This window comes from Trichechus manatus, unplaced genomic scaffold (genome assembly GCF_000243295.1).
Source record: "Trichechus manatus latirostris isolate Lorelei unplaced genomic scaffold, TriManLat1.0 scaffold00123, whole genome shotgun sequence".
Taxonomy (NCBI): domain Eukaryota; kingdom Metazoa; phylum Chordata; class Mammalia; order Sirenia; family Trichechidae; genus Trichechus; species Trichechus manatus.
The window spans coordinates 7335900-7359687 of record NW_004444059.1 but is presented as its reverse complement, the minus strand read 5'-3'; the positions used below and the strand labels follow the sequence as shown (position 1 = coordinate 7359687).

The window sequence follows — 23788 nt, the reverse complement described above, 5'->3', positions numbered from 1 at the left end:
CAATGGATAGTTTTATTAATAATCAGCTATATCAACTTTGTATTATCTTAGGAAGTAAAAGGTCAGTAACTATTTGTTATCCTACTGTTTCATCAGTGGACTCTTCTCCAAAGACTTAGAGTCATTATTCACTGCTTATAGAGTCACTTGAGATATAAAAAGTCTTTTTATAGTAATGAAAGAACTCCCACAATTAGCCAGAAGGCAGCCATCTATCTTTTTAAATAGCTCAGCTTGGAGGAGAACAGGATTTCAGGTGATATTCACTTGATGAATTGTTGTGACACTGATAAAGTTGGTGATACAGATGTGTGGTTTTTTTTTTTTTTTTTTTTTTTTTTTGCTTTTCTGCTTATAGGGAAGTATGTGTGTGTGTGTAAGAAAAAAAAGACTTTCAGTGCAGAACAGGAATTTGTTTCTCAAATGGTATGCAAATACAGAAACAAACTCTGTAGGAAGCTCTGCACCCCAGTTCCTTTTAATTATTTGATAACTGTAAATGATTACAACATGAATCTGTTCTAACTAATAAAAAGTAATAACATTTTTGAAAACATTTTATTTTGAGATAATTTCAGACTTACCAAAAAGTTGCAAGAATAGTACAAAGAATTCTCAAATACCATTCACCTAGACTCCCCCAAATTTTAACATTTTACATTTGCTTTAGCCTTCTCTCTTTCTCTCTCACTGAGTCGTAAGTCATAAAATTTAACATCACTGTTGTTGTTTATAGGTGCCATCCAGTCGGTTTTGACTCATAGTAACCCTATAGGACAGAGTAGAACTACCCCCTAAGGTTTCCAAGGAGCAGCGGGTGGATTCAAACTGCTGACTTTTTGGTTAGCAGCCCAGCTCTTAACCACTATGCCACCAGGGTTCCACCATCACTAGTAATGGACAAATTAACATAATTTGCTTCCTCATGTGATATGCTGAGAAAGACACAACACTGCTTCTGGGGTATTCCTGCCAAAAATGTATAATCTGAATCTCATGAAGAGGAAACAGTAGACAAACCCAAATTAAGGACTATTCTATAAAATACCTACCTGTCTGCATCAAATACATTTGATACTTTTAATTTGCTATATGATCTCAAGAAAAGGTAGATTTTAGTTCTGCTGAAAAAATATATGGCATGCTAAATAAATTAGAAATTGAATTTTAGACTCAACTAATTGTGAAGCTGATAGTAAAATTAATTTGCAAAGGACATAAATTACAGCTTTCATCATACTTTTGTTGTTGTTTTTATTTAAATCAGAGCGCTGGTGGCACAGTGGTTAAGCATTCAGCTGCTAACTAAAAGGTCAGCAATTCGAATCCACCAGCTGCTTCTTGGAAACCCTATGGGGCAGTTCTCCTCTGTCCTATGGGGTTGCTATGAGTCAGAATCAACTCAAAGGCAATGGGTTTTATTATCATTATTTAAATCAGAGGAGTTTCATGTCTAGCTTTATCAGTTAGGGTCCCAGCAGGAAATAGAAGACACACTCAAAGAGTTTAATTGAAGAAAGCTTAATGAAGAAACAATTTGCGGGTATGTGAGCAGAGTTGAGAAACAATCTAGGGAATAGCAATAGTGAGAGAAGTCTTTACTACCCATATACCTGAAGGGAGAAGGCAAGCAAGTGGTGTGAACAGAATCATGCAAGAGCTAGAGTCCTGAAAGCCAGGCAGCCCTGCTAAAGCTGTGGTCACAGGAGTCTCTAGAGGCAACCACTGCCCAAACATCAGCCTTATAGGGAGGAAGTGGGTGGGGGAGGGGCAGGTAAATATCCAAATCCTCTTACCATTGGTCAAACCAAACAAAATAAATAGGACAGGGAGCCTGGGTGATGTAGTATAGAGTAGACAGCATCCCATAACACAGAGCCAGACACAGAAAAGTAGCTGGACAGAGAAGAGTAGACTGTTGATCTGGGGTTGGGGGAGCGGGTGGTAAGCCAAGAATGCCCAGCTCATCTGCCAGGAAGAAGAATTTGATTTCTTTCATTGAGGTGAGGGAAAATAAATTTATTTAAAATAAAAATAATTTGTGTACATTTTAGTTTATTTCCCTCAGGAAGAATCGTAACATAAGTTGTTCCTTAATAATGGGAATAATTTATATAAAAAGTGCTCTTCTAACGTCTTACTTCTCAAATGGGAAACCTTAGAAGAGAAGAAATGTGGCCGTAGGAATAAGGAAAGGAAAAGAAAATACAGAAGAAAGAATTTTAAAAATAAGACAAAGAAAAAATAATACAGGGGGAAGCAACTATGAAAGACAATATTTCTTTCCCCAAGAATTTCTATAACTGAAATTAGAATGAGTTCAAGAATAGTTTTGATAAAATTCACAAATAATAGATCTGTAACATTTTATAAAGAAAAGCTGAATGTGGGTCTGCCTGCATTTGAGAACCCCAACTGTCAGGATGCCCTGTGAAAGTTCTCAGGAAGGAACATACTACAGTACTCTAGTGACTTCAGTGTCACAGTCGGTAAACTGAATAATAATATGCTTCTGAATATCTCATTGGGTTGCTGAGAGTCTTCAATTCAATGAGGTTGCATAGACAAGCATTTTTAATGTATTCCATTATATTAAATCATAAATGTGTAGTATGTCACACAAGGTTGTTGTTAGGTGCCATCGAATCAGTTCTGACTCTAAGTGACCCTGTGTACAACAGAATTAAACACTGCTCAGTCCTGCTCCATCCTCATAATCTTTGTTATGCTTGAGCCCATTGTTGCAGCCTCTGTGTCAATTCATCTCATTGAGGGTCTTCCACTTTTACTCTGACCCTCTGCTTTACCAAGCATGATGTCCTTCTCCAGGGACTGGTCCCTCCTGATAACATGTCCAAAGTACATGAGATGAAGTCTTGCCATCCTGGCTTCCAGGGAACACTCTGGCTATACTTCTTCCAAGACAGATTTATTTATTTTTCTGACAGTACATGGTGCATTCAATATTCTTCATCAACGCCATAATTCAAAGGCATCAATTCTTCTTTGGTCCTCCTTATTCACTGTCCAGCTTTCACATGCATGTGAGGCACACAATGTTGGTAACAGCAAATCTTGCAATGTCACAAGGTATAGGTTAGGAAACAATCTTTACTGGGGAAGCATACAGATGAGGGGTCAGCAACACATGGAGTCATGCAGTGGCCAGAAACTGGACATGCAGTGAATCTGTTTTCCGATGGAGGAGCCCCACCCCATTGTTGCTCTGTTTCTTTCTTTTCTTTTTTTTAAATTTTTTTATTTTTATTGTACTTTAGATGAAGGTTTACAAAACAAATAGTTTCTCATTGAACAGTTAGTACACATACCTGTTATATGACAATGGTTAACAACCCCACGAGATGTCAATGCTGTCCCTTCTCAACCTTGGGTTCCCTGTTACCAGCTTTCCTGTCCCCTCCTGCCTTCTAGTCCTTGTCCCTGGACTGTTATGCCCCATTAGTCTTGTTTTGTTTTATGGAACTGTCTAATCTTTGGCTGAACGGTGAACCTTGGGAGTGACTTCATTACTGAGCTACAAGGGTGTCCGGGGGCTGTACTCTCGGGGTTTCTCCAGTCTCTCTCAGGCCAGTAAGTCTGGTCTTTTTTTGTGAGTGAGAATTTTCTTCCACATTTTTCTCCAGCTCTGTCCAGGACCCTCTGTTGTGATCCTGGTCAGTGCAGTCAGTGGTGGTAGCCAGGCACCATCTAGTCTGGTGGAGGCCGTGGTAGTTGTGGTCCATTAGTATTAGTCCTTTGGACTAATCTCTTCCTAGTATCTTGTTTTCTTCATTCTCCCTTGCTCCCGAAGGCGTGAGACCAGAGGAGTGTCTTAGATGGCTGCTCACAGGCATTTAAGACCCCAGAAGCTACTCACCAAGGTAGAATGTAGAACATTTTCTTCGTAAACTATGTTATGCCAAATGAGCTAGATGTTCCCCGAGACCATGGTCCCCACGGCCCTCTGCCCAGCAATTCAGTCCCTCAGGGAGTTTGGATGTGTCTACGGGGCTTCCATGACCTTTCCTTGTACAAGTTGTGCTGGCTTCCCCAGTATTGTGTACTGTCTTACCCTTCACCAAAGTTACCACTTTTATATGAAATTCTTGAAAAGACAAATCTGTAGTTACAGATAATAGATCAGTACTTACCAGAATTTAGTCTCCCCATTAGTCTCGCTTTGTTTTATGGGGCTGTCTGATCTTTGGCTGAACGGTGAATCTCGGGAGTGACTTCATTACTGAGCTAAAAGGGTGTCCCGGGGCCATACTCTCGGGGTTTCTCCAGTCTCACTCCCTTTCCTTATAGGAACGTTGTCAATAAGGGAACCAACGCCACTCGAGGTCAGGCTGTCTGGATTATATGTCAGTTATTTCCACGTGTCTGGGAAAGCCAGCTGCCAGGCACCTAGGGACTTTGGAGCTCAAAATTAAGGTACCAATCCCTCATAGTCCACACAAGCCAGAAGTAGCCCCTGGATCACTTTTGGATAATTCTGCTCATTATGTCACATTTTAATTAACAGATTCTCTTCTAAAAATCCAGTAATAGCACTGTCAAAAACAGACCAGTGGACTAAATGGACGTTTGGTTTGTTACAATCACACGTTTTTTTATGGCCTTACGTTCTGAAATTACATAATGATCACAAATCTACAAGTGATTGCTTTGTTCATTGATAATGTTTTAAAAAAGGGATAAATTAGTTTTAGTCAACCTGACACTAGTATTTCTTCATATGATTTTGCAGAATTCCTATTCTGTGATTTCTTTTTACTATAAATATTGTAATACACTGTGCTATGCTCGACTTGTGTAACAGATGTCTACATAGAATTGAGCATACCAAAGTTTAAAAAGAAAATATATATGCTTAAATGCCTTAAAACTGGTTTAAGACTGTATATGAAAAGTATTTGAATGAATATAAGCTTCAGATTATTTAAATTTCTGCCATAACAAACATTTTAGCAGCAATCCAAATATTGTTTCCTCCTTCTGTAAAGCATTACTAGAACATGCTTTTATAAAATTTCATTAATTATCAAATAGAGAATTTGGTCAGTATTCACTTAGGAAGTTCAATCAAAATTAATTCAACAGTTATTTGTGAGGATGGGGCAAGTGGCATGTCTAGCCAGAATTATAATACTCAAGGGCGTTATACTCAATTTGAAATTGGGCTAAATCAATTGTACAGAATTTTTTGTGTTCTGTACTTCTTCTGTTGAATATGCTTATATTTATTCTCCCTTGAGAGGTATAGAAAGGCATAGATGCTTATTTTTCACAAGAGGTATGGAGGTTTGGAAACCCTCATCGTTTCCAAACAGCTGACTTTCTAAATGGCAACCCACCAGGGTGACTTGGTTATTCATGCACTTGTTTGCACTTCCCAAAAAAAAGTCTGTTTGTTTTTTGATATTCAAGAAAATTTTGCATGTGGTTGGATTTAGAGAAATAATCAAAGTGGAACAGCTCATATCCAAGCTGAGGCCACCAGTCGCTCTGGGGAAGTTGTTGACGAGTGGCCCAGATTTTGCAGTTTATCCAAAAGGGTGATTTGTTTGTTAAACAGAAGCTTCATCAAATATCGCCATGATATGGTTTACATATGAAAAGCTATATTCTTTACTTAACATTCACAAGTTGCTTATGGATTAATTAACCCATCTGCCACAGTATACGTATTCACATATCTTTTGCGTTGATTGCTGAATTGTGACTGCTTTTTCCCTATCCACTTAAGATTGTGCTCTTCACACAATGGAAAATAATAACTTTTAGAGACAAGACATTTATTTTTTATATCTCTAAAAATTTGTGTATATTATGTCATCATTTGATATCTCTAATTTTTACGGCGATTTGTCTATATGGAACTGAGTTGATAAGTGTGGAGATTCCCCACACTTCTCAGAAAATGGTTTCATGTGATCAATTTTTCTTCTAGTCCCCATCATATGTTTACTTGTCAGCTCATCTGAATATATGTCCTATAACTGCTTCAAGTTTGACATAGTTAAAACCACTCTCTCCAGTTGTTTCCAATCCCAAATGTAGTTTGTGTGAGGGCAACAACATGTGTCTATTTATCTAAGGACTTCTGTCATTGGCCTCTTCCTTTGGTCTTTTATACTGTTGCCAACTCTGATAACCTCTCTTTGCATAATGATACTGCTTCCTCATTTATCTCAAATCAGGTGGCTAAATCACCATTTCAGAGTCCAGTTATCCCACTCTGGACCTGCTAGCCTTTTGTCAAATATCAATCACAGTAATCTTTTCAGTTATACTCTAGTTCCTCGGTAGCAATAGAACCAGATCAGTTTTGGCCACAGTTATCAAAATGCCAGATGTTGTAGTAATAGATGGAGTTATCTTATATACTTCTCGTGGTTATTATGACATTCCAGCCTCTCACCCATTCCACTGAACAACTACTTTAGGGAAAAAAAAAAAATCTCTCCCTATAGCATGCTTACATCAAATTGCCATCCTTCCGGAGACATTTCTGCATATGAACTTCAAATTCAAACCCCATAATACTGGGTTTGTTTGTTTTTTTTAATGTTCGAATTACCTTTCATTTCTTCCCGTCAGGGTTTTTCCCAACCATCTTCATCTATTTTTTTCCTCCTGATGATCAACTTCTCTGCCCTTCAAAAGATCTTCCCTCCATTTACTGGGCACCAAGAACAGTTTGGATCTCCACCCTTAGCCACCTAGATTAAGCGGAACACCTTCAGTAGAGGACTTTCCCATCTCCAGTCTCATCTCACAAGACAAATTAAAAGTACATGTTGTCCAGACAAAAGCAAATTTGATACAGAGAGAGATGGAGGGAGGGAAGGATAGAGACAAACTCTAATGGGAAAGAAATAGAATGATAAGGATACGGCACCATTAAATACCAAATACTGTACTGGTGTAGGATCTAACCACTTGAAAAAATGAAGTTTTGCTATTAATTTATTTGTTAATTTACTATAAAATTTTTCCATAGGATTAAAACTTTAGGTTTTCTTCCAATGTTATTTTTCTACCTAGTTCTTAACTGAGAACTGAGCAAAGCAACTGCCAGAAAATCCCAATCAAGTTTTTCTTTTTGTCTGTCGTGAAAGGCATAATTTATAAAATGATGACCTTTTGGTAGGCTAACAGTATGTTGATGAACTGCAAGTGGTGTAAAAAAAAAAAAAGTGTTTTGAATCATCAGTGCTTACATTTTCTAAGGGATCATGTGGGGCAGTAGGGCCTTTAAAGGTCATCGGCTTCTTTACTTTGAGAGATATTAAATAGCTTATGAAAATAGAGGTCAACTGCATGATATCTAGAAGAAAAGAGCATTCCCAAATGGATAAGTAAGATATTTGAGATTACATTGACTTCCTTTTTTAAGATTGTATTTGATTGTCCTCAGAGTAAAAAATTAAATTTGCATATAAATGCCACGATTATAAATGAATGAATTTACAGGTCTTAGAATCAATAGCTATTGATCTTGCTGTGTGAACACTAATATTTTCTGCATATACTAAACATTCTAATAAGAGCTAATGGTTTCAGAGCCTAAAATACTCTTCAGTATATTTCTGCTGAAATGTATACTATCCTGGGCTTTGTAATCTTACTTGGTTTATGGAAAAGTAGCATAACTTCCAATTATCAGTAGAGAACTCACTTTTTAACAACTATTCTTGCTTTAAAAATCACTAAAACAAATGAGCATAATGAACATCAAGACTAGATAATTTGTAGGTGATATACCCAACCACCTTCGGGAAGAAATAGAATAATAGCATTTGTCTATCCACTGCTTATTGACATAAAATTTATGCATTAGTAGGATTTAAGATGCTATTGGAAAAAACCATGGGCACAAATTATTTTTCCCTTTACCATCAGATTTATCTACTGGTTGAATTTTCTTCAAATGGGCACTGTCTTCTTTCATTCTGCCACTGTTAGAAGTTACATTAGATGCAATACTTATAGGAAAAAATAGCACAATGACATGCTTTCCCTGTAACTATTAAATAGTTAATAACAGATCTTGACTGAGCATTGTTTTCAGAGAGGGTAGGATACTGGAGTAGATCATCACAGAACTGAAGGGACACCAAAAAGGGGAAAGGCTGGAGACAAAAAGAAAATTTTACCTACCACATAGATTCTCACAGACGAGTCTTGTCTTCTGCTTGAATTTATAAATACAGACCACAATATGACACCTAGGGGATGGCTGATGATGAGCAGCTACATTTTAGGATGTGCTTTCCCAGTCTGGGGCTCCTTTTATCACTCGCCAACTATGCTTCGTCAGGGAGACAGTGGTGGCCCTGGACCAGAGCACCTGTGATCCAGCAGGAGCTCAAGGAATGAACGGCCATTATGTCTGGAAGTGTCCCATGTCAACATACTCCCATATGCCCAAGTCATCAACATTCCAGTGTTGTATCAATGAAAATTCAATGGCAGTTTTCAGGTTTACTCCATGGAGAAAGGAATCAGAAAGTGAATCCACAGATTAGTGAATGTGTGCATCCAGGTAGGTACCCATTCAAATCTCCAACTGAGGTTTTTTACTGGTGATTTGAGAACTGTACTGAGACGTGTTTTGCTGGTGAGGAGACTTAATTGCTCATTTTTGGAAGGTACATTAACTCTTTCAGGGTCCATTGAGTAAATTGGCTCCCCCAGGTCATTACACCTGTCTCTACATGATGCGACCCTTTATACCTGGCATTGTGTCATTTACCCAAAAAAGCACCACATTTGCTCTGCTCACGTACGGATTCTTTGTCTATTCAGGGAGAAAGAATGTGCTCATTTGAATAGCTGTTTGACTGCAAATCAGTGACTTCCTTTGCTTCTTTTTAAGGCACTCAGGGATCTCTAAGGATTTGCTGGTGCGTAACAGGCATCAGAGCCTAACCAACTAGCGGATGGTTTAGTTAGTTGTCCAGAAATGGTATAATTTCAGGGGGGTTGGGCACAGCATTCTACCCCTGAACATCTCTTCCTATTTCAAAATCCAACATTATTTGATGCATTTAAGGTGGGAGTCATGAAGCTATTTCAGGATTCTAGCCCTGGTGGCACTGTGGTTAAGAGCTCAGCTGCTAACCAAAAGGTCGGCAGTTCGAATCCACTAGCTGCTCCTTGGAAATCCTACGAGGCAGTTCTGCTCTGTCCTATAGGGTCTGTATGAGTCGGAATTGACTCGACAGCAACAGGATTGGGATTGGAGTGTCTCCTATTAAAACACAACTTCCACTAAGAGGAAGAGTCAAAGGCTGCGTAATCAGGACCTATGTTAGGGGAATAAATTGCCTACTATCTGAGAGAAGTCTGTGCTGCTCCGCGAGAGAGTGCTTGGAAAAGTGTGTAGGTGTTTTGGGTGCCACAGGGACTGGCCCTCAGTAGGCAGATGGGAGAGTTCCACAAAAAGAATAATTTTTCTGTTGCTAACACCAATGATTCTGCCCCTGTTGAGAAGCAGTGGCCAAGGGCTGCCTTGGAGATTCATAAATTCGTATAAGTTACAACAGATGAGGATTCAAAGGGGCATAGGGTACATACTCGGAGGTGTTACATAGAGCAGTGCTTCCCAATCTCTCATGTGCATATAAGTCAGCTGGGATCTTGTTAAAATGTCAGTTCTGATACAGTAGGTCTGGAGTAGGGCCAGAAAGTCTACATTTCTAATAAGCTCTCAGGTGATGCTGATGCTGATTGGTCCTCCAGCCACACTTTGAGTAGCAAGGATTTAACATACAGTGTATATGAGCGGTATCATGGTCTTGGATAAAAAGATGAAGAATATGAAAGAAATTTGACGATATCCTAAAATTTTAGATTCAGACAAGTAAGACTTTGATAAAATATTGAAAATCTCACCAAGAGATTGATAGATCATTAAAAGAAAAAAGAAAGAAAGAAAATCAAGACATGCTTAACATTCCTACCTATCTGAAGATTTTGGTGAACACTTTCCGGCACTGATGTGTTTTTTAAATCCTTACTAATTCCTTCAGAATAATTCTGATGGTGTTTTACTAGTTAATAAATTCCAGATACTTCATAAAGACACAAGAAGTAATTGTTTTCTTAATCTCTTTCTCATCCTCCTGTTGATGAAGAATTCAATAAACATCAGTGTGTCATTAAATATTCCTTTACAGAATTCATATCAGAGCTGGTTTAAGCTTCCCCTCCCCAGCTTTTACTAATCTATCATGACAGCCTCTCTGTTCTTTCCTGTAAGATGAGCAGTGTCCTTTTATCTTGGTAGGTCAATGGGAAGGATCTTTCAAAGGCCACCCATGAAGAGGCAGTGGAAGCTTTTCGAAATGCCAGGGAGCCCATTGTGGTTCAGGTGTTAAGGCGAACACCGCTTAGTAAACCAGTCTATGGAACGGCCCCGGAAGTGCAGCTCATGAATGCCAGCACTCAGACGGACATCACCTTTGAACACATCATGGCCCTGGCCAAGCTCAGGCCTCCTACCCCTCCAGTGCCGGAAGTCTGCCCGTTCCTGCTCTCAGACAGGTATTCTTCTTTCGTTTCTCCCGAAGCCCTATTTATTTTCATTAGTCATTTAAAGTAGGTGTTGGAAAGAATCAGTCACACTAACAAGTTGGCAGTTATGGAGACAGGCTACCAATTCTGTTTGAAAAACGTCTCTGCTGTGTTTACATCCAATTACTTCTCAGCTGTCACTGTTAGCCACTCTCCCTGACCCACGTGGTGGCTTCATCTCAGGAATCATCCTCGTCAAGGTGCGTTGAGAAATTCTAGCTCTGGTTAGTTCATCTTCATATTTCCAGTCATCAAAAGCTTCACGCTACTCATGAGCACTGGTCAGGGAAGTAGCTTTTCTCACCAGAGCTGCCAAAAGCCTCATTAAGACTCACATGGAAGTGGCACGTTGGCACCATATTGTCCTCTGCGGGTCACCTCTCTCTCCCCATTGCATTTCTCTTCTTTCAAGGAGAAGCTAGAAATTAATTTAATTAAAGTGCAGTTCTCCAAAGAAAGCAATTACCAAATATATTGAGATGTAAACAAAAAGTCTTGGCTGTCAAAGAGTATGTATAGTGTTATGAAATAAGAGAGCTATTAAAGGAATATTTCTTCCTAATTTTTACCAAGTTTAAACAAATATTCAAATAATCCTTGTCTGTACAGGGTCACTATGAGTTGGAATTGACTCAATGGCAACAGATTTTTTTTTTTTTTAACTTGCATAGTTTTGAAAATGTGTTTTGTCCCTGTATATTTTATTCCGGGAACTTTTAAGCCAAAATTTAAACATTAATGAGAGTTTGAGTTAGTTAGAAGAGCAGTAGTCTCTTAAGGCTGCATTTTGATTGCTTAGTCCAATATTCCCCACTTTGTAAACACAGGTTTGGTCATGCCACTTCCTGCCCTTTAGTGGCTTTTGTAAACCTATTGTCGTGGTTCACAGGTGTACATTAGAATCAACTGGGAACTTTAAAAAGGCATACCAATGGTAGACTCCCACTTTAGGCCAATTAAATAAGAATCCTTAGGGTGGGGTCAGGTATCAGATTTTTCTAAAATCTTTCCAGGCAATTCTAACGTGTAGGCGGATTATAGGAACCAGTTTCTGAGACATCAAGTTCCAGAAGAGTAGGGACTCTGATTGTCTAGTTTATCCCTGTATTCATTCATCCAATACTTATTAAATCACTCCTTGTATCAGGCACTGGAAGTGGCTGCTGAGCTTAAAACTGTGAATGAAAATAGACAAAGTCACTGCCTGATAGAACTTGTAATCTAGATGGGGAGATGAACAATAAGCAAGCAAGCAAATATATAATATCCATTAGCACAGCCTGATACATAGTTGCCATCCAATAAATACTTTCAAATGAATGATAATAGCTAATATTTATTCACTTAACATTTATTTAATGTTTACATTTATTATCTCATTTAATCTTCAGAACGATTTTATGAGGGAGTGCATCATTTTATTACAATCCATGTGTCACAGATGAGGAAAGTAATGTTAAGTAAGTTGGCCAAGGTCAAATAGCAAGCAAGTAACTAAGCCAGGATGTTGTACCACTCGCTTTTCCTGAATCCTGCACACCTTAGTTTACAGACAGTCTCTTCTGAAAAACTTCTAAGTGTTGCAATAGGTATCAACCCCAGGTACTCTCAGAGCGTCTGTGTTTTCCTCTTAATTATTGCATTGTATCAAAATTCCCACCGTGTTGGTTTACCCAATTGATAGGGCAAGAATTGTATACTGTGTACCACCATATTTCCAGCACTCAGTGCTTGGTATCTGCTGTCGTTGTTGTTAGGTGCCGTCGAGTCGATTTCTACTTATAGCAACCCCATGTGACAGAGAAGAACTGCCCCACAGGGTTTTCTTGACTCTAATATTTATGGAAGCCGTTCACCAGGTCTTTCTCCTGCAGAGCCTCTGGGTGGGTTTGAACCACCAATCTTTCAGTTAGCAGCTGAGCCCTGGTGGTACAAACAGTTAAGCATTCAGCTGCTTCGAACAGGACAAAAGATTAGTAAATCTGGGAGAAAGAAGAGCCATTGGCAGGATTAATTTTTTGGGAACTTCTTAACAGTGAATATTTGGTTTCGTAGGTAAGAAAACCTTAAAATCAAAGTAAGATGTCTGTTATTAATTTTTATCTTTGACAGCACTCAATAAATGTCTTGAATGAATAAAGTTTTCCTCATGGCAGAACTCCCTTCTAACTATCTGAAAGACAAGGAAAACACATCCAGATGCCCCTACAGAGAGAGAGTTTCAATGCTCGACCAGCTTGAATGGACTTTGCAGTCAGTCTACATGTAAGCAAGGAGGGGTCATGAGTTAGACCTGCAAGCAGGATGCTGCCTGCACTGCTTTTGCTATTCTGGTCTCCCCTGGCTGACCCTGTGTGGAGCTGACAGCCATGGAGAGTATGCGAGGAGGCTGGTAGAGTATCTATGCTGACTGTGTGAGGGCATCGGGATTGGTCTCTCTCGCTTTTAAGCTAGTCAAAAGGGAACTCATCTATACTAAAACCCATTGCCATTGAGTCGATTCTGATTCTTAGCGACCCCATAGGACAGAGTAGAACTACCAGCTACCATCTATGCTATCATCTATACTACAAACGCCCATTTTTCAATAATGTTCATACTGGCAGGGCTTGGAGATCTCAAGCCTGCAACCAGCTTATTTAACTGCACTCAGGTTTTTTAACTTTCTTTTAGAAATAGAGATGGCCTGATGCGCTTTGTTGTTAATGGTTAGCTGAAAAGGTTGGAGATTCGAACCCACTCAGAGGCTCCTCAGAAGGCAGGCCTGGTGATCTGCTTCTGAAAGGTCACAACCTTGAAACCACTATGGAGCAGTTCTACTCTACACATATGGGGTCACCATGAGTCAGAATTGACAGGATAGCAGCAATGACAACAACAAAGCCTTATACTATAATATCTACTGTCTATCTTGTGACAGATATAACTTGAAGAACTTTTCTATAAATTATTTAAAACAGTTCCCAGAAGTTAAGGGATGTATAAAATCCATGTGAGATGTCTTAGGTTCCCCTCCTGTCCTTTACTTAAGCAGCTTGTCTTTCACTGGGAATTTTCTAAAGGGATGATAGGAGTTTCCAATGAGTTATTGCCACGAATGCAGTAGTTAAGAGCACGGCTGCCAACCAAGAGGTCGGCAGTTCAAATCCACCAGCCACTCCTTGGAAGCTATGAGGCAGTTCTGCTCTGACCTATAGGGTCACTAGGAGTCAGAATTGACTCGAAGGCAACGTGTTTGGTTTTTATTTTTTTGTTGCTGTTGTTGTGTTGGTTTTGGTTTATCAAAGAGAAAGAAATGTGAGTTATGAAGGAAAATGCGGAAGGAGGTTTTGAGGAATGGGGCCAATGTGAGTCCATTTTAAGTCTGAAAATTATGTGCTTTTGAAAACAGCTTTCACAAAACAGTATGGGGTTGTATATTATGAAATTGGTTGTGCTTTGTTACAAAATACTCTCTTTGTGTAGACTGCAGTCTGAAATGCCACATGCATATGTAGGGAGCTACTGGCATTTGGTGGAATACAGGCAGGCCAGAGAGTATCAATAAAGCACCAGGCCTGCTGAAGATCTCACATCAATCTCTTCACGGAATGTAGCCCTCACCACAGGCCCTTACTCTTAGTATTCTCACAGAAAAAGCAAATTGATGGACTTCACGTAGAGGCAGAAAGAAAAGCAGTTGCTCTTTCTGAGCTGTAGCTCCTTTAAAGGCTCGATCACTACAGGTCTTATTCCAAAGCAGAGGAAAGTAAAGTGAAATTCTAAAATCAGTTTTAACGTTGAAAACAACTCTTTTGATCCATTCCTATCATATTGCTACATTTCCCATAGCTGCCATTCTCTTCGTCCGATGGAGCATGAATTTTATGAGGACAATGAGTATCTTTCCAGCTTGCCTGCTGATGCAGACAGAACAGAGGACTTTGAATATGAGGTAAGATCATATTCACACCACTTCACATTTTTTCATGAAGTTATGGTCGAGGGGTTTTGCCTAACAAAGAAAAAATTAGTTTATTTAATTTATTACTGTAAGAAATAGTTTGTCTATTATATACCTAGGGTAAGACCTTTTAAATATTATTTGTTTTAGCTATTTGGCTTTAGTATGTCAAGCATATTAGAAAAATATTTTTATAATATAAGCCTGAAAATAAATTTCTCACATTTTTGTTGCTTTTTATAAATGATATGATGGCAGATACATTTTTTTCTTCTTTCTGTAATACAAGAGCATATCCAAGTAGAGCTTGGAAAAGGAATTATATTTAAAACCAAGATAGTGTTGACGATTTTTGTTCATTGATTTGAATTAATAAATTAATTTTTTGTGATATAAGTTATATTGTCCTTCACCAGCTCAGCATTCTATTTATTTGTGACTCTGGTATGTACTCTGAAGAATGGTTTTACTGACTTTCTAAAAATAGAGATGGCTTCATGCCCTTTGATGTTAAACTATGTTTAGCCTTCATATGGTATAATGTTAGGGCATGTGTACTGTGATATTTAACAACTCAAAAAGCCCATCTATTAATTATTTAAAAGCTTTCACAAAAGTTAAAGGATTTATCCTAATATTTCCTCTGCTTCTGAGTCTATAAATGTTTGAAAGGTTTCAGACTACTCTGACATTTGGAAATAAAATAGATTGAGGAGGGAAAGAAGCTTTGGTAAACAGGCAGAGACTCCATGGTTATCTGCCCTTTTGATGCTTTAGATGATGTCATACAAGTTCAGCAAACTGTTCTTTTCCATTTTACAACCAGGAAATCCTGAAATCTCTTCCCTTAGGAGGATCTGAAATCAAATAAGGCCAATTCAGTGAAGCTCACCTAAAGCAAATAGATGTTTATTTGAAATCTTCCCTGACAAGTCATTGCTGGGGATTACAGAAATCATTATTCTAAGCCAGAACTTGGAAGGATGTACAATAATACCTAGTATCTGAGTCAATGTGTGTTTGTGTGTGTGTGTGTTTGGTGGTTGTCGTTTCTGTTAATTTTTTCTCCCTACCTCTCCATTAAGTTGATGGAAAAGTATTACTTTATAAATCCACCTAAGTACTGGTATGCATTGAAATATCCATTAAGTTTTTCCTATTCATGCAAAATAAATTACAAAATTGAGTCACTTATCCAAACAACTCAGAATTAAAATATGCTTTTCTTTCAGTTAATGAATACTTTGTTTGGGGACTAGAATTATCTAGATCACTTCAGCTTTTCATTCAATTTGTGTCTTAAAATGTATTAAATACAGTCTGTGTGCTAGGGGAAGGCATGGTAAGGAGACTTGTTCAGGCTAAGCAGGTTAAGAGTAAAAATCCTTTAATTAATCAGCATATAACTGAAATATTACAACACAGATCACTTTCCTTACATTTATAGGGCTGCCTGTAGCTGAAGCACATCCTCTTTAATGGCCAATATCAATCCCTAATAGTTGCCAGCGTCAGTATGATGACAGTAGTAAATGCTCAGACAGGTTCTCTGTAGCCTGTAATCTCAAATAATCACAGCATCATAGTTATTAATTTGCTGCCATCTGTGATTTCATTGCCTAAGGCACCTTTCTGAGTGGTTGAAATAAAGAATGTTCCTGTGAAATGTAAATAGGGAAGGAGTTACTGTGACAGGCTTCAATCATGAGAGAGGATGCATTTGAGAGCATCACGCATGGTTAAAGGTGGGAGTGGCGACATGAGGAATACCCTAAAGATAATTTACAAAACTTAGGAGAGAATAGTGATTCTACCCAGTACTCCTCAGATCTGCACCAGATCAACCTATAAAATTTAGTCAGTCCAGTGCAATCACCATAGTCAGTTGTGGAAACCACATTACATGGTGAAATTTGGAAAGGCTAGTCCTGTCTTTATGTACTATTGCACCTACACGCAAGAGAGCAAGTGTTTCTATGACTGGCTGAGATGACCCCAGTTCCTCCAGGGGATTTGTCATGACCCAATACCTCTGGAGATGGGATCAATGAGCACCTTCAGGAAGGACCAGTTTTTCAGTACTTACAGAATATTACAGAAAACTGAGATTTAATGGCCAAACACAAGGCTTCATCTCAGAAACGGATATACTCTTTCCTCCTTATCCTAACCATGAACACACATTGGCAGGCAATTGGGGAAATAGGGACAAGACTACTTTTTGATCTGCTTTTGTTCATTTCTACCATGAATTTTTAATGAACACCTAAAATGTACCAGGCGCTATTCTAGATGTGGGATTGTTGAACCCCTGCCCTAGTAAAGCTTAACTTCTAGAAGAGGGAGAGATGCAGTACCCAAGTAAGTAAGACATATTATATTAGATGGTGACAAGTGTTAATGGAGAACAAGAGAAAGCAACAGAGAAAGTAAATACGTTGAAACGGAGTATTGCTATCTGTCGTAGGTATCTAGTACTGCTGTGACAGAAATACCATAAGTGGATGGCTTTAATAAACAGAAATTTATTCTCTCACAGTTTAGGAGGCTAGAAGTCTGAATTTAGAGTGCCAGCTCCAGGGGATAGGCTTTCCCTCTCTGTCATTTCTGGAGGAAGGTCCTCGTTATCAATCTTCCCCTGGTCTAGGAGCATCCGTCCCAGTGCAGGGACTCCAGGTCCAAAGGACACATTCTGCTCCCAGCGCTGCTTTCTTGGTGGTAGGAGGTCCCTCTCCTTTCTACTCGATTCTCTCTTTTCTATCTCAAAAGAGATTGACTCAAGATACAGCCTAATCCTGTAGGTTGAGTCCTGCCCAATTAACATAAATGCCTCTAATCCTGCCTCATCAGCATCACAGAGGTTAGGATTTATAACACATAGGTAATTATATCAGATCACAAAATGGAGGTTGTAACATAGGTAATTACATCAGATCTCAAAATGGAGGACAACCACACAGTACTGGGAATCATGACCTAGCCAAGTTAACACACTTTTGGGGGACACAGTTCACTCCATAACACTATTTAATACAGTGCGGTCAGGGAGGTTTGTCTCATAAGAGACCTAAAGAAAGTAAGGGAGCTAGGCATGTGGACATCTGAAGAAGGAGCTTTCCAGAGAGAGGAAACAGCAAGTACAAAGGAACATGCCTGGTGTGCTGGAGGAGCAGCTAGGAGGCCAGTGTGCTATAGCAGCATGAGCAGGGGCTTGGGGCGGGGGTGGGGGTGTTGCAGAATGGTAGGAGATGATGTTAGAGTGAGAGGAAAGTATATCTTGAGGAGCCTTTGGCTTTTACCCTGAGATGGGAAGTTGCTAGAGCAGAGCAGTACTGTGTTATGTCTTCCTAACAGGATCCCTCTGACTGCTGGGACTACAAAGGCTACAGCAGGGCAGTCAGGTGAGAGAGAAGTGGAGTGACCTGAGTGGTGAGGGTGGAGGAGGTAAGACATAGTCTCAAAGGATAGCATCCACCCTAGCCTGGAGGGCTATGCTTAAATATCCACTTTTCCATCACTTGTATCATTAATACACCATATTTTTACACAAATAACACGCACCTTCAACGTGTTTGCCAACTGCATGCTCCTCCCCTCCATGAGGTATTTTCATAAGCGCCGCTATGCCAATTTTTTTTTACATGTCGCTGTAAAAAAAATTACCATAGCGTGCTTATGAAAATACATCATGGGCGGTGGAGGGGACGCAGTTGGCAAACAAACATAGAAGGCGCACATTATTTGCATAAAAATAGGATAGTTTGTGCTGGGATGATTTTTCTTCTTACTTTTTAAAAGCAAAATATCATATCATAGACCAGAATGAGACATAGTTTCTGGTACCCACTGCCACCAGCATAATAAATCAACTCTTTAAAAGGTAGAACTTTTAGTGGGCAGAACTGCATTTCTGAACTTGCTGGAATGCAAACTGTGCAACCATTTAAATGCCTTTTTAAAGGCCTGCTTACTATTGACTCAGTGAACCAAAGCTGATCTGTCTATCTTGTGAATACATATTTAGGGTCTTTTAGCGCATGGATTAGTGACCCAAAAGACTAAAACAGACCTGACTATCTTGTAAATACATGTTTAGGGACTTTTTAACACGCAGATTATTGCATTGATGGACTGCAGTGGCTCCCTTCAGGGCCATGATAGACAGCAAATGTTTCTTTGGAGATATTATAGTCAATGTGCCAATGTTCTGGTAACTCTGGGTGTGTTAAGATCTCTATGAAATTTTAATGATACCCATATCTCACCATGACCTATTACCACTTTTCCTAAGAAAATTGTTTGACTGAGTTTTAAATTTCCCCACAATGCTTCAGAAAAGTCTCGGAGGACCAGCCTGCATTAAAAGATTCACAGCTTGAAATGTGTTCTCCTTAAAAAATGGTGGCATTTGTTCACTAATTAAAAATGATAAAGGATTTTAATTTTGTTTTTGAGAGAAAAAGAAAAATAACAAACTTTAAGCAGTGCACCCATCAGAAGAGTGAGGATTTAGCCATGTCACTGGAATACCACTGCTGAGGTTTAAGACTCTCATCTTTATTTTCAACTCTGTTCTTTTTTTTTCCCTAGAGCCAGCAAAAGATTGAAATAAGTCATAAATAGCCCTTAGCAAGGCAGAGGCAGATCTCAACCTCTACTAGAAATAATTTAAAGAGAAAGGCTTTGAGAAATATAGAGGTCTTTAGCCCAGCTCATAATAAAGAAATGTTTGCTACTGCCTGGGTGCAGGGAAGATGCTGAATTTTCAACAGCATTTGCAATTAACTCTTAAAAGTTAGTGCCACTAGAGGAGAGTCTTAGAACTAAAAAGTGTAAAATTTTCGTAGTATAAAACATCACGTTAGCTGTATTTTCATTACTTATAAATGCTACTTGAAACTGTTTTTATTCTTCTCCCTAAGATCAAGCTGAAGTAACATCCAACAGCTTGAATTCAGTACACATAGAGTTTCCCTTATATGTACATTGTCATAAAATACATGCAAAAAGGAATTTAGAAGTTTGCATGAAGAGGTATTAAAGGTGGAGAGGAGAGGAGGACAGCTATACATCCGTGTTCTATGTATGTGTTAACTGAAAACCAAACGTGGGCCAGTGTCTATAAATAAGCATGTGCATTTAACCTATTAATTAGATTGCTCTTGGCAATTCCTATGCAAAGCATAAGTAAACGCCTGTGTTTTGCTTAAAAGTGTCATTCTGTGAAATGTATTTCTCAGAGCTAGCTTGCTGTAAGTATGTGTAGAATGTTTGTGAAAATTTGAGTCTAGAATCTTTCACTCATATAAAGAGTAGAGAATCAGGGAGAACACCATTCACAGAGGCAAATAACAAAAAAAAAAAAAAAAAGAGGATAAGCATTATCTAGATTTCAGTCATATCTTTTCTGAGCAACTTAATGATATGCGACACGAGTGTTGACAAAAGTCTCGCCAGTGCACACATCAGACCTATGTCGATTCCCCGGTATGCTGTGAGGGCAGAGGACTGGTCGGCCTTGTTCATCATTGTATCCCATCACCTGTCTCAGAGTGGGTGCTCAATAAATATTTGATGAATGAATCAGTAAGGATTCCCACTGCTCGCTGAATCGACTAACGTCCTCTGAACAGTGCCATCCCTGTGCTCCTGTTGTACAGGGGAATTGAGAAGGAGCCTGGAACTATCATTGCAATTGCAATGAATGCCTTCTCCCTTTCCATCAGGTATTTGTTCTTTGTGTCAGAGGTTCTAATCCCAGTGCTGTGTTTGTTAAAGTAAAATACTTCTAAGGACAGGGCCAAAATAGAGAGAAGGGAGAAGAATAGGGAAAAATTAGTAATGAATGACAATTTTAATGGTCTCCATGAAAATTTATCTCTAGTGACCATTTTTATAAAATCATGGAATTTCATATTTGGTGTAAACTTGATATATTATCTTGTCCACCCTTGTATCTCCTTTATAACTTCTTCACCAGGGCATATGTGTAAAATACTGCAGTGGGCAGGGAACTGAGTGTCTCCCCAAGTAGAGAGCTGATGAACTCTGGGTATTCAGAGAGTTAAATGGATCAAGGAGCTGGCAGACCACTCATGTAAGGACTATGTTTGGGTATGAAATGTAACTCATAAACAGACTATATATTATTCTTATGTTGTGGTAGATGGTAGAGAGAAGAGAAAATAGTGTGTAGAGTGTGAAAATGTAGAATCTTCAGAACTTTTAAATTCACTGGGTGCTTTATATTTCACCGGTCTCCTTTCTTCTGCTTTTATTTCCCTTCCTGTTAATCATGTTTTAGAATTCTTAATGAAATATCTAAAATAATTCCATACCATTTCCTACAGAGGCAATAAAATAATCTGTTAAAAAAAAATCACCTTAATAAGTTTCATTTGTGGGTGGGGGTGGAGTTTTCTGAATTGAAAACTGATCTACATGAAGTGTGAAAGTATTTTTGTTACTTGAGCTCTTAAGATAGATGGTATTCTATCAGTTTGGAGTTGGTTCATTGAGATGTCTGTTAATGCCACCACCATTTTTTTCAATTATGCCAGGTTAAAATTGTAATCTTGGAGGGCAAACCAGTCAGTTTTCAAATTTTGGGACATGTACTTCCTCATCCTGTGTGGCATGTTTCTCCTTTATCACCACTGCGTCTTTCCTTGTCCTGAACATTGCTCTTCCTTGAACTGAACATTTCAAGGCTGTTCTTGGTGTCCTGCAGCTTATGGATTCCTATCTCTGCAGTCCGCTGTATATACCACTGTCAAACTAGTCCTTCTCAATTGAACTTTTGATTAGATCATGCCTTTGTTCAATATCCTGTATGACTCTGTTTTTGAATCAACTCTAAAGTTCTCTCTGGCATTGAAGGTCCTTCATACTCTGCCACCACCCTACATTTCCAGGCATACCTCCTTTCACATACCCAATCTTGGGGTCAAACTCTACATCCCAGTATTACTCAGAGCTAGTTGTTGCTTTCCTTCCTCTATGTCTTTGCTTTTGGATCTCTCTGCTCCTGGAATGTCTTTCCCACAAGACTGCCATCGTTCAAGGACAGACCCAAACATCACTCCTTCAGAAGCCTTCCCTGATTCCTCCTTTGCTTCCATGTAACGTGTTTTCCCCATCGCTAACTCCCATATCACATTTTTTAAATATTTTTGTCATTTAGATTATGCCCTGGGTTATAGACGTTTATGCACTTTACATTTTATCATTAACTCTCCAGGAGAGCCTAGCACATGCCTGGTACAGAGTGGGCACTCAGAGAGCATTTGCATGATGAGTAAATAAATTCTTGACCATTGCTGCTTCTGTTCTTATGTTATGTGTCCTCAAAACAAAACAAAGGGTTAATTGGAGGAGGGGGGGACAAGAGTGCTGATGGAGAATAGCAATTTGAAATATAGCTTGAAAGTCTTTGTTTTTCTGATAATAATTTAATGAACAACCTAGTTAATTAGAGTGGATGGATTTAAGCAAACACTTCTATCAGGCTGTAAAAGAAGCAAATAGAGATTTGTTGGTTGCTATTTTACCAAGAAACATTAGTATATTTTGCTCCAAACTTGTAAGCTGGAGAACTTTAGCACATAGACATACTAATTTACATGGGTAAAGAATGACTGCAGTTCAGTTATTGTTGGGATAACCATACATCTTAGTTTGCTCTAAACAGTCTCAGTGTATGGCTATTGTTCCACTGTAACTATTAATAGTACCCTTTTTCACTTTCAAAAATGTCCAGGTTGGACAATACATTATATTGTTGTCCTGTTTTTGTCCTTGTTGAACCTTAATGCAGACTGATACTTTTTAATAAAGTGTTATATAATCCTAATATTCTAAGCAAATTTCTTAATTTGAGTACCTGTGTTTACTAAATTGACTTATTTCCTTTAGCTGTGAGATTTTATTTTTAGAAGGTTTTTTTTTTTTAAAGGAATGACTAGAAAGAAAATACTGTAAATTTAGGAGCAGTCGCCAAAGTTATTGTAATTCTTTTAGATTTGTTACTGGAAGAAATGAGATTAGTATTGCTGCTAATTTGATCATATAATTTCACAAAACAAATATGAGGCAAATCTATCTTTTGCCTCACTGATTATGCCAACACTAAACCTTATTTCCTAAGAAAACCAAGAAAAGCAAATTTAACCTTCCAAGTTGGTTATTAAACAATGTAACCATGGGCACATTAATTTTACTAAATATCTAGATATAAAATGTAGATTCCATTCCACACATACGAATTTTATCAAAATGCTGACATTGAATTTTTATTTGAATATACACATGATACATTTGCAGATGATTCCCTTGCATTACTTGTTTGTGAAAGGCCGTGTTTAATTAAGGTGAATATTTGCATATCAAATTATATTCTGTCAATGACTTCTATTCTGCTTTCAAAGAACTGTTTTCATAGGGGCCGAAAGGAGAACTATCTTTTCCAATCTAGAGCAGATCACATTTAAGTATTCCACTGTTCCTTTCAGAGGTGGTATAATCCTATACAAGGAATCCAGACAAGGAATCTGGTCCCAGTTCCAGCTCCACCCCTTGAATGAACCACTAAACCAAAAACCCGTTGCTGTGCAGTCTTTTCCAACTCTACAGGATTATAGACCCTATAGGAGAGAGTAGAACTGCCCCATAGCGTTTCCAAGGAGTGGCTGGTGGATTTGAGCTGCCAACCTTTGGTTAGCAATCGAATGCTTAACCACTGTGCCAACAGGGCTCCTGAATTGCAGGATCTTCACATGTGGACTCTAAAGGGACCGTCAGTGTTGATTAAGGAGTGATTTGTCAGCAGCTAGTGCTCTGATGTGACTCACTTAAAGTGAGACAAATGCATGGTCAAATCTTAAAAAATTTTACAAATATGTTACCATTTCAAACATATTAACCAAGTTTGGGGAGTTTGTTTAGAGATAGCACATACTCTCAGATGTCCATACATTGGTCTGTGTCTAGTCCTGTATTGTACCAACTGGCAGCAAGTAGCATACCTCTCCCTAATACCCCTGATTTTAGCTTTTATGTTTAGAACAAGTTAACCAATATACATGTACATTTGAATGGAGGATGAAGTCTATAGGAATTAGAAGACAAATTATTTAATCTAAATCCAGTGTTGTTGTTTTTAACTTGAAAAATACAGAAAATAATCCTAGTTTGAATTTTTCCCACCATAATTTTCTCTGAAATAAATGTTGGAATTTTTAAAGGTGATGTGTTTTATACTGG

The 23788-nt window shown here is 38.5% G+C and overlaps 1 protein-coding gene across 2 annotated transcripts in view; it reads left to right on the top strand.

Annotated features, from left to right (window-relative positions):
- The window catches only part of PDZRN4 (PDZ domain containing ring finger 4), a 421629-nt gene that overhangs the window by 346326 nt on the left and 51515 nt on the right, over positions 1-23788 (top strand). For both annotated transcript variants that reach the window (XM_004384583.1, XM_004384582.1), the window contains 2 exons: positions 10298-10554; positions 14416-14518. In XM_004384583.1, the coding sequence (XP_004384640.1) occupies positions 10298-10554; positions 14416-14518 (360 nt within the window). The remainder of the gene's footprint in view (positions 1-10297; positions 10555-14415; positions 14519-23788) is intronic.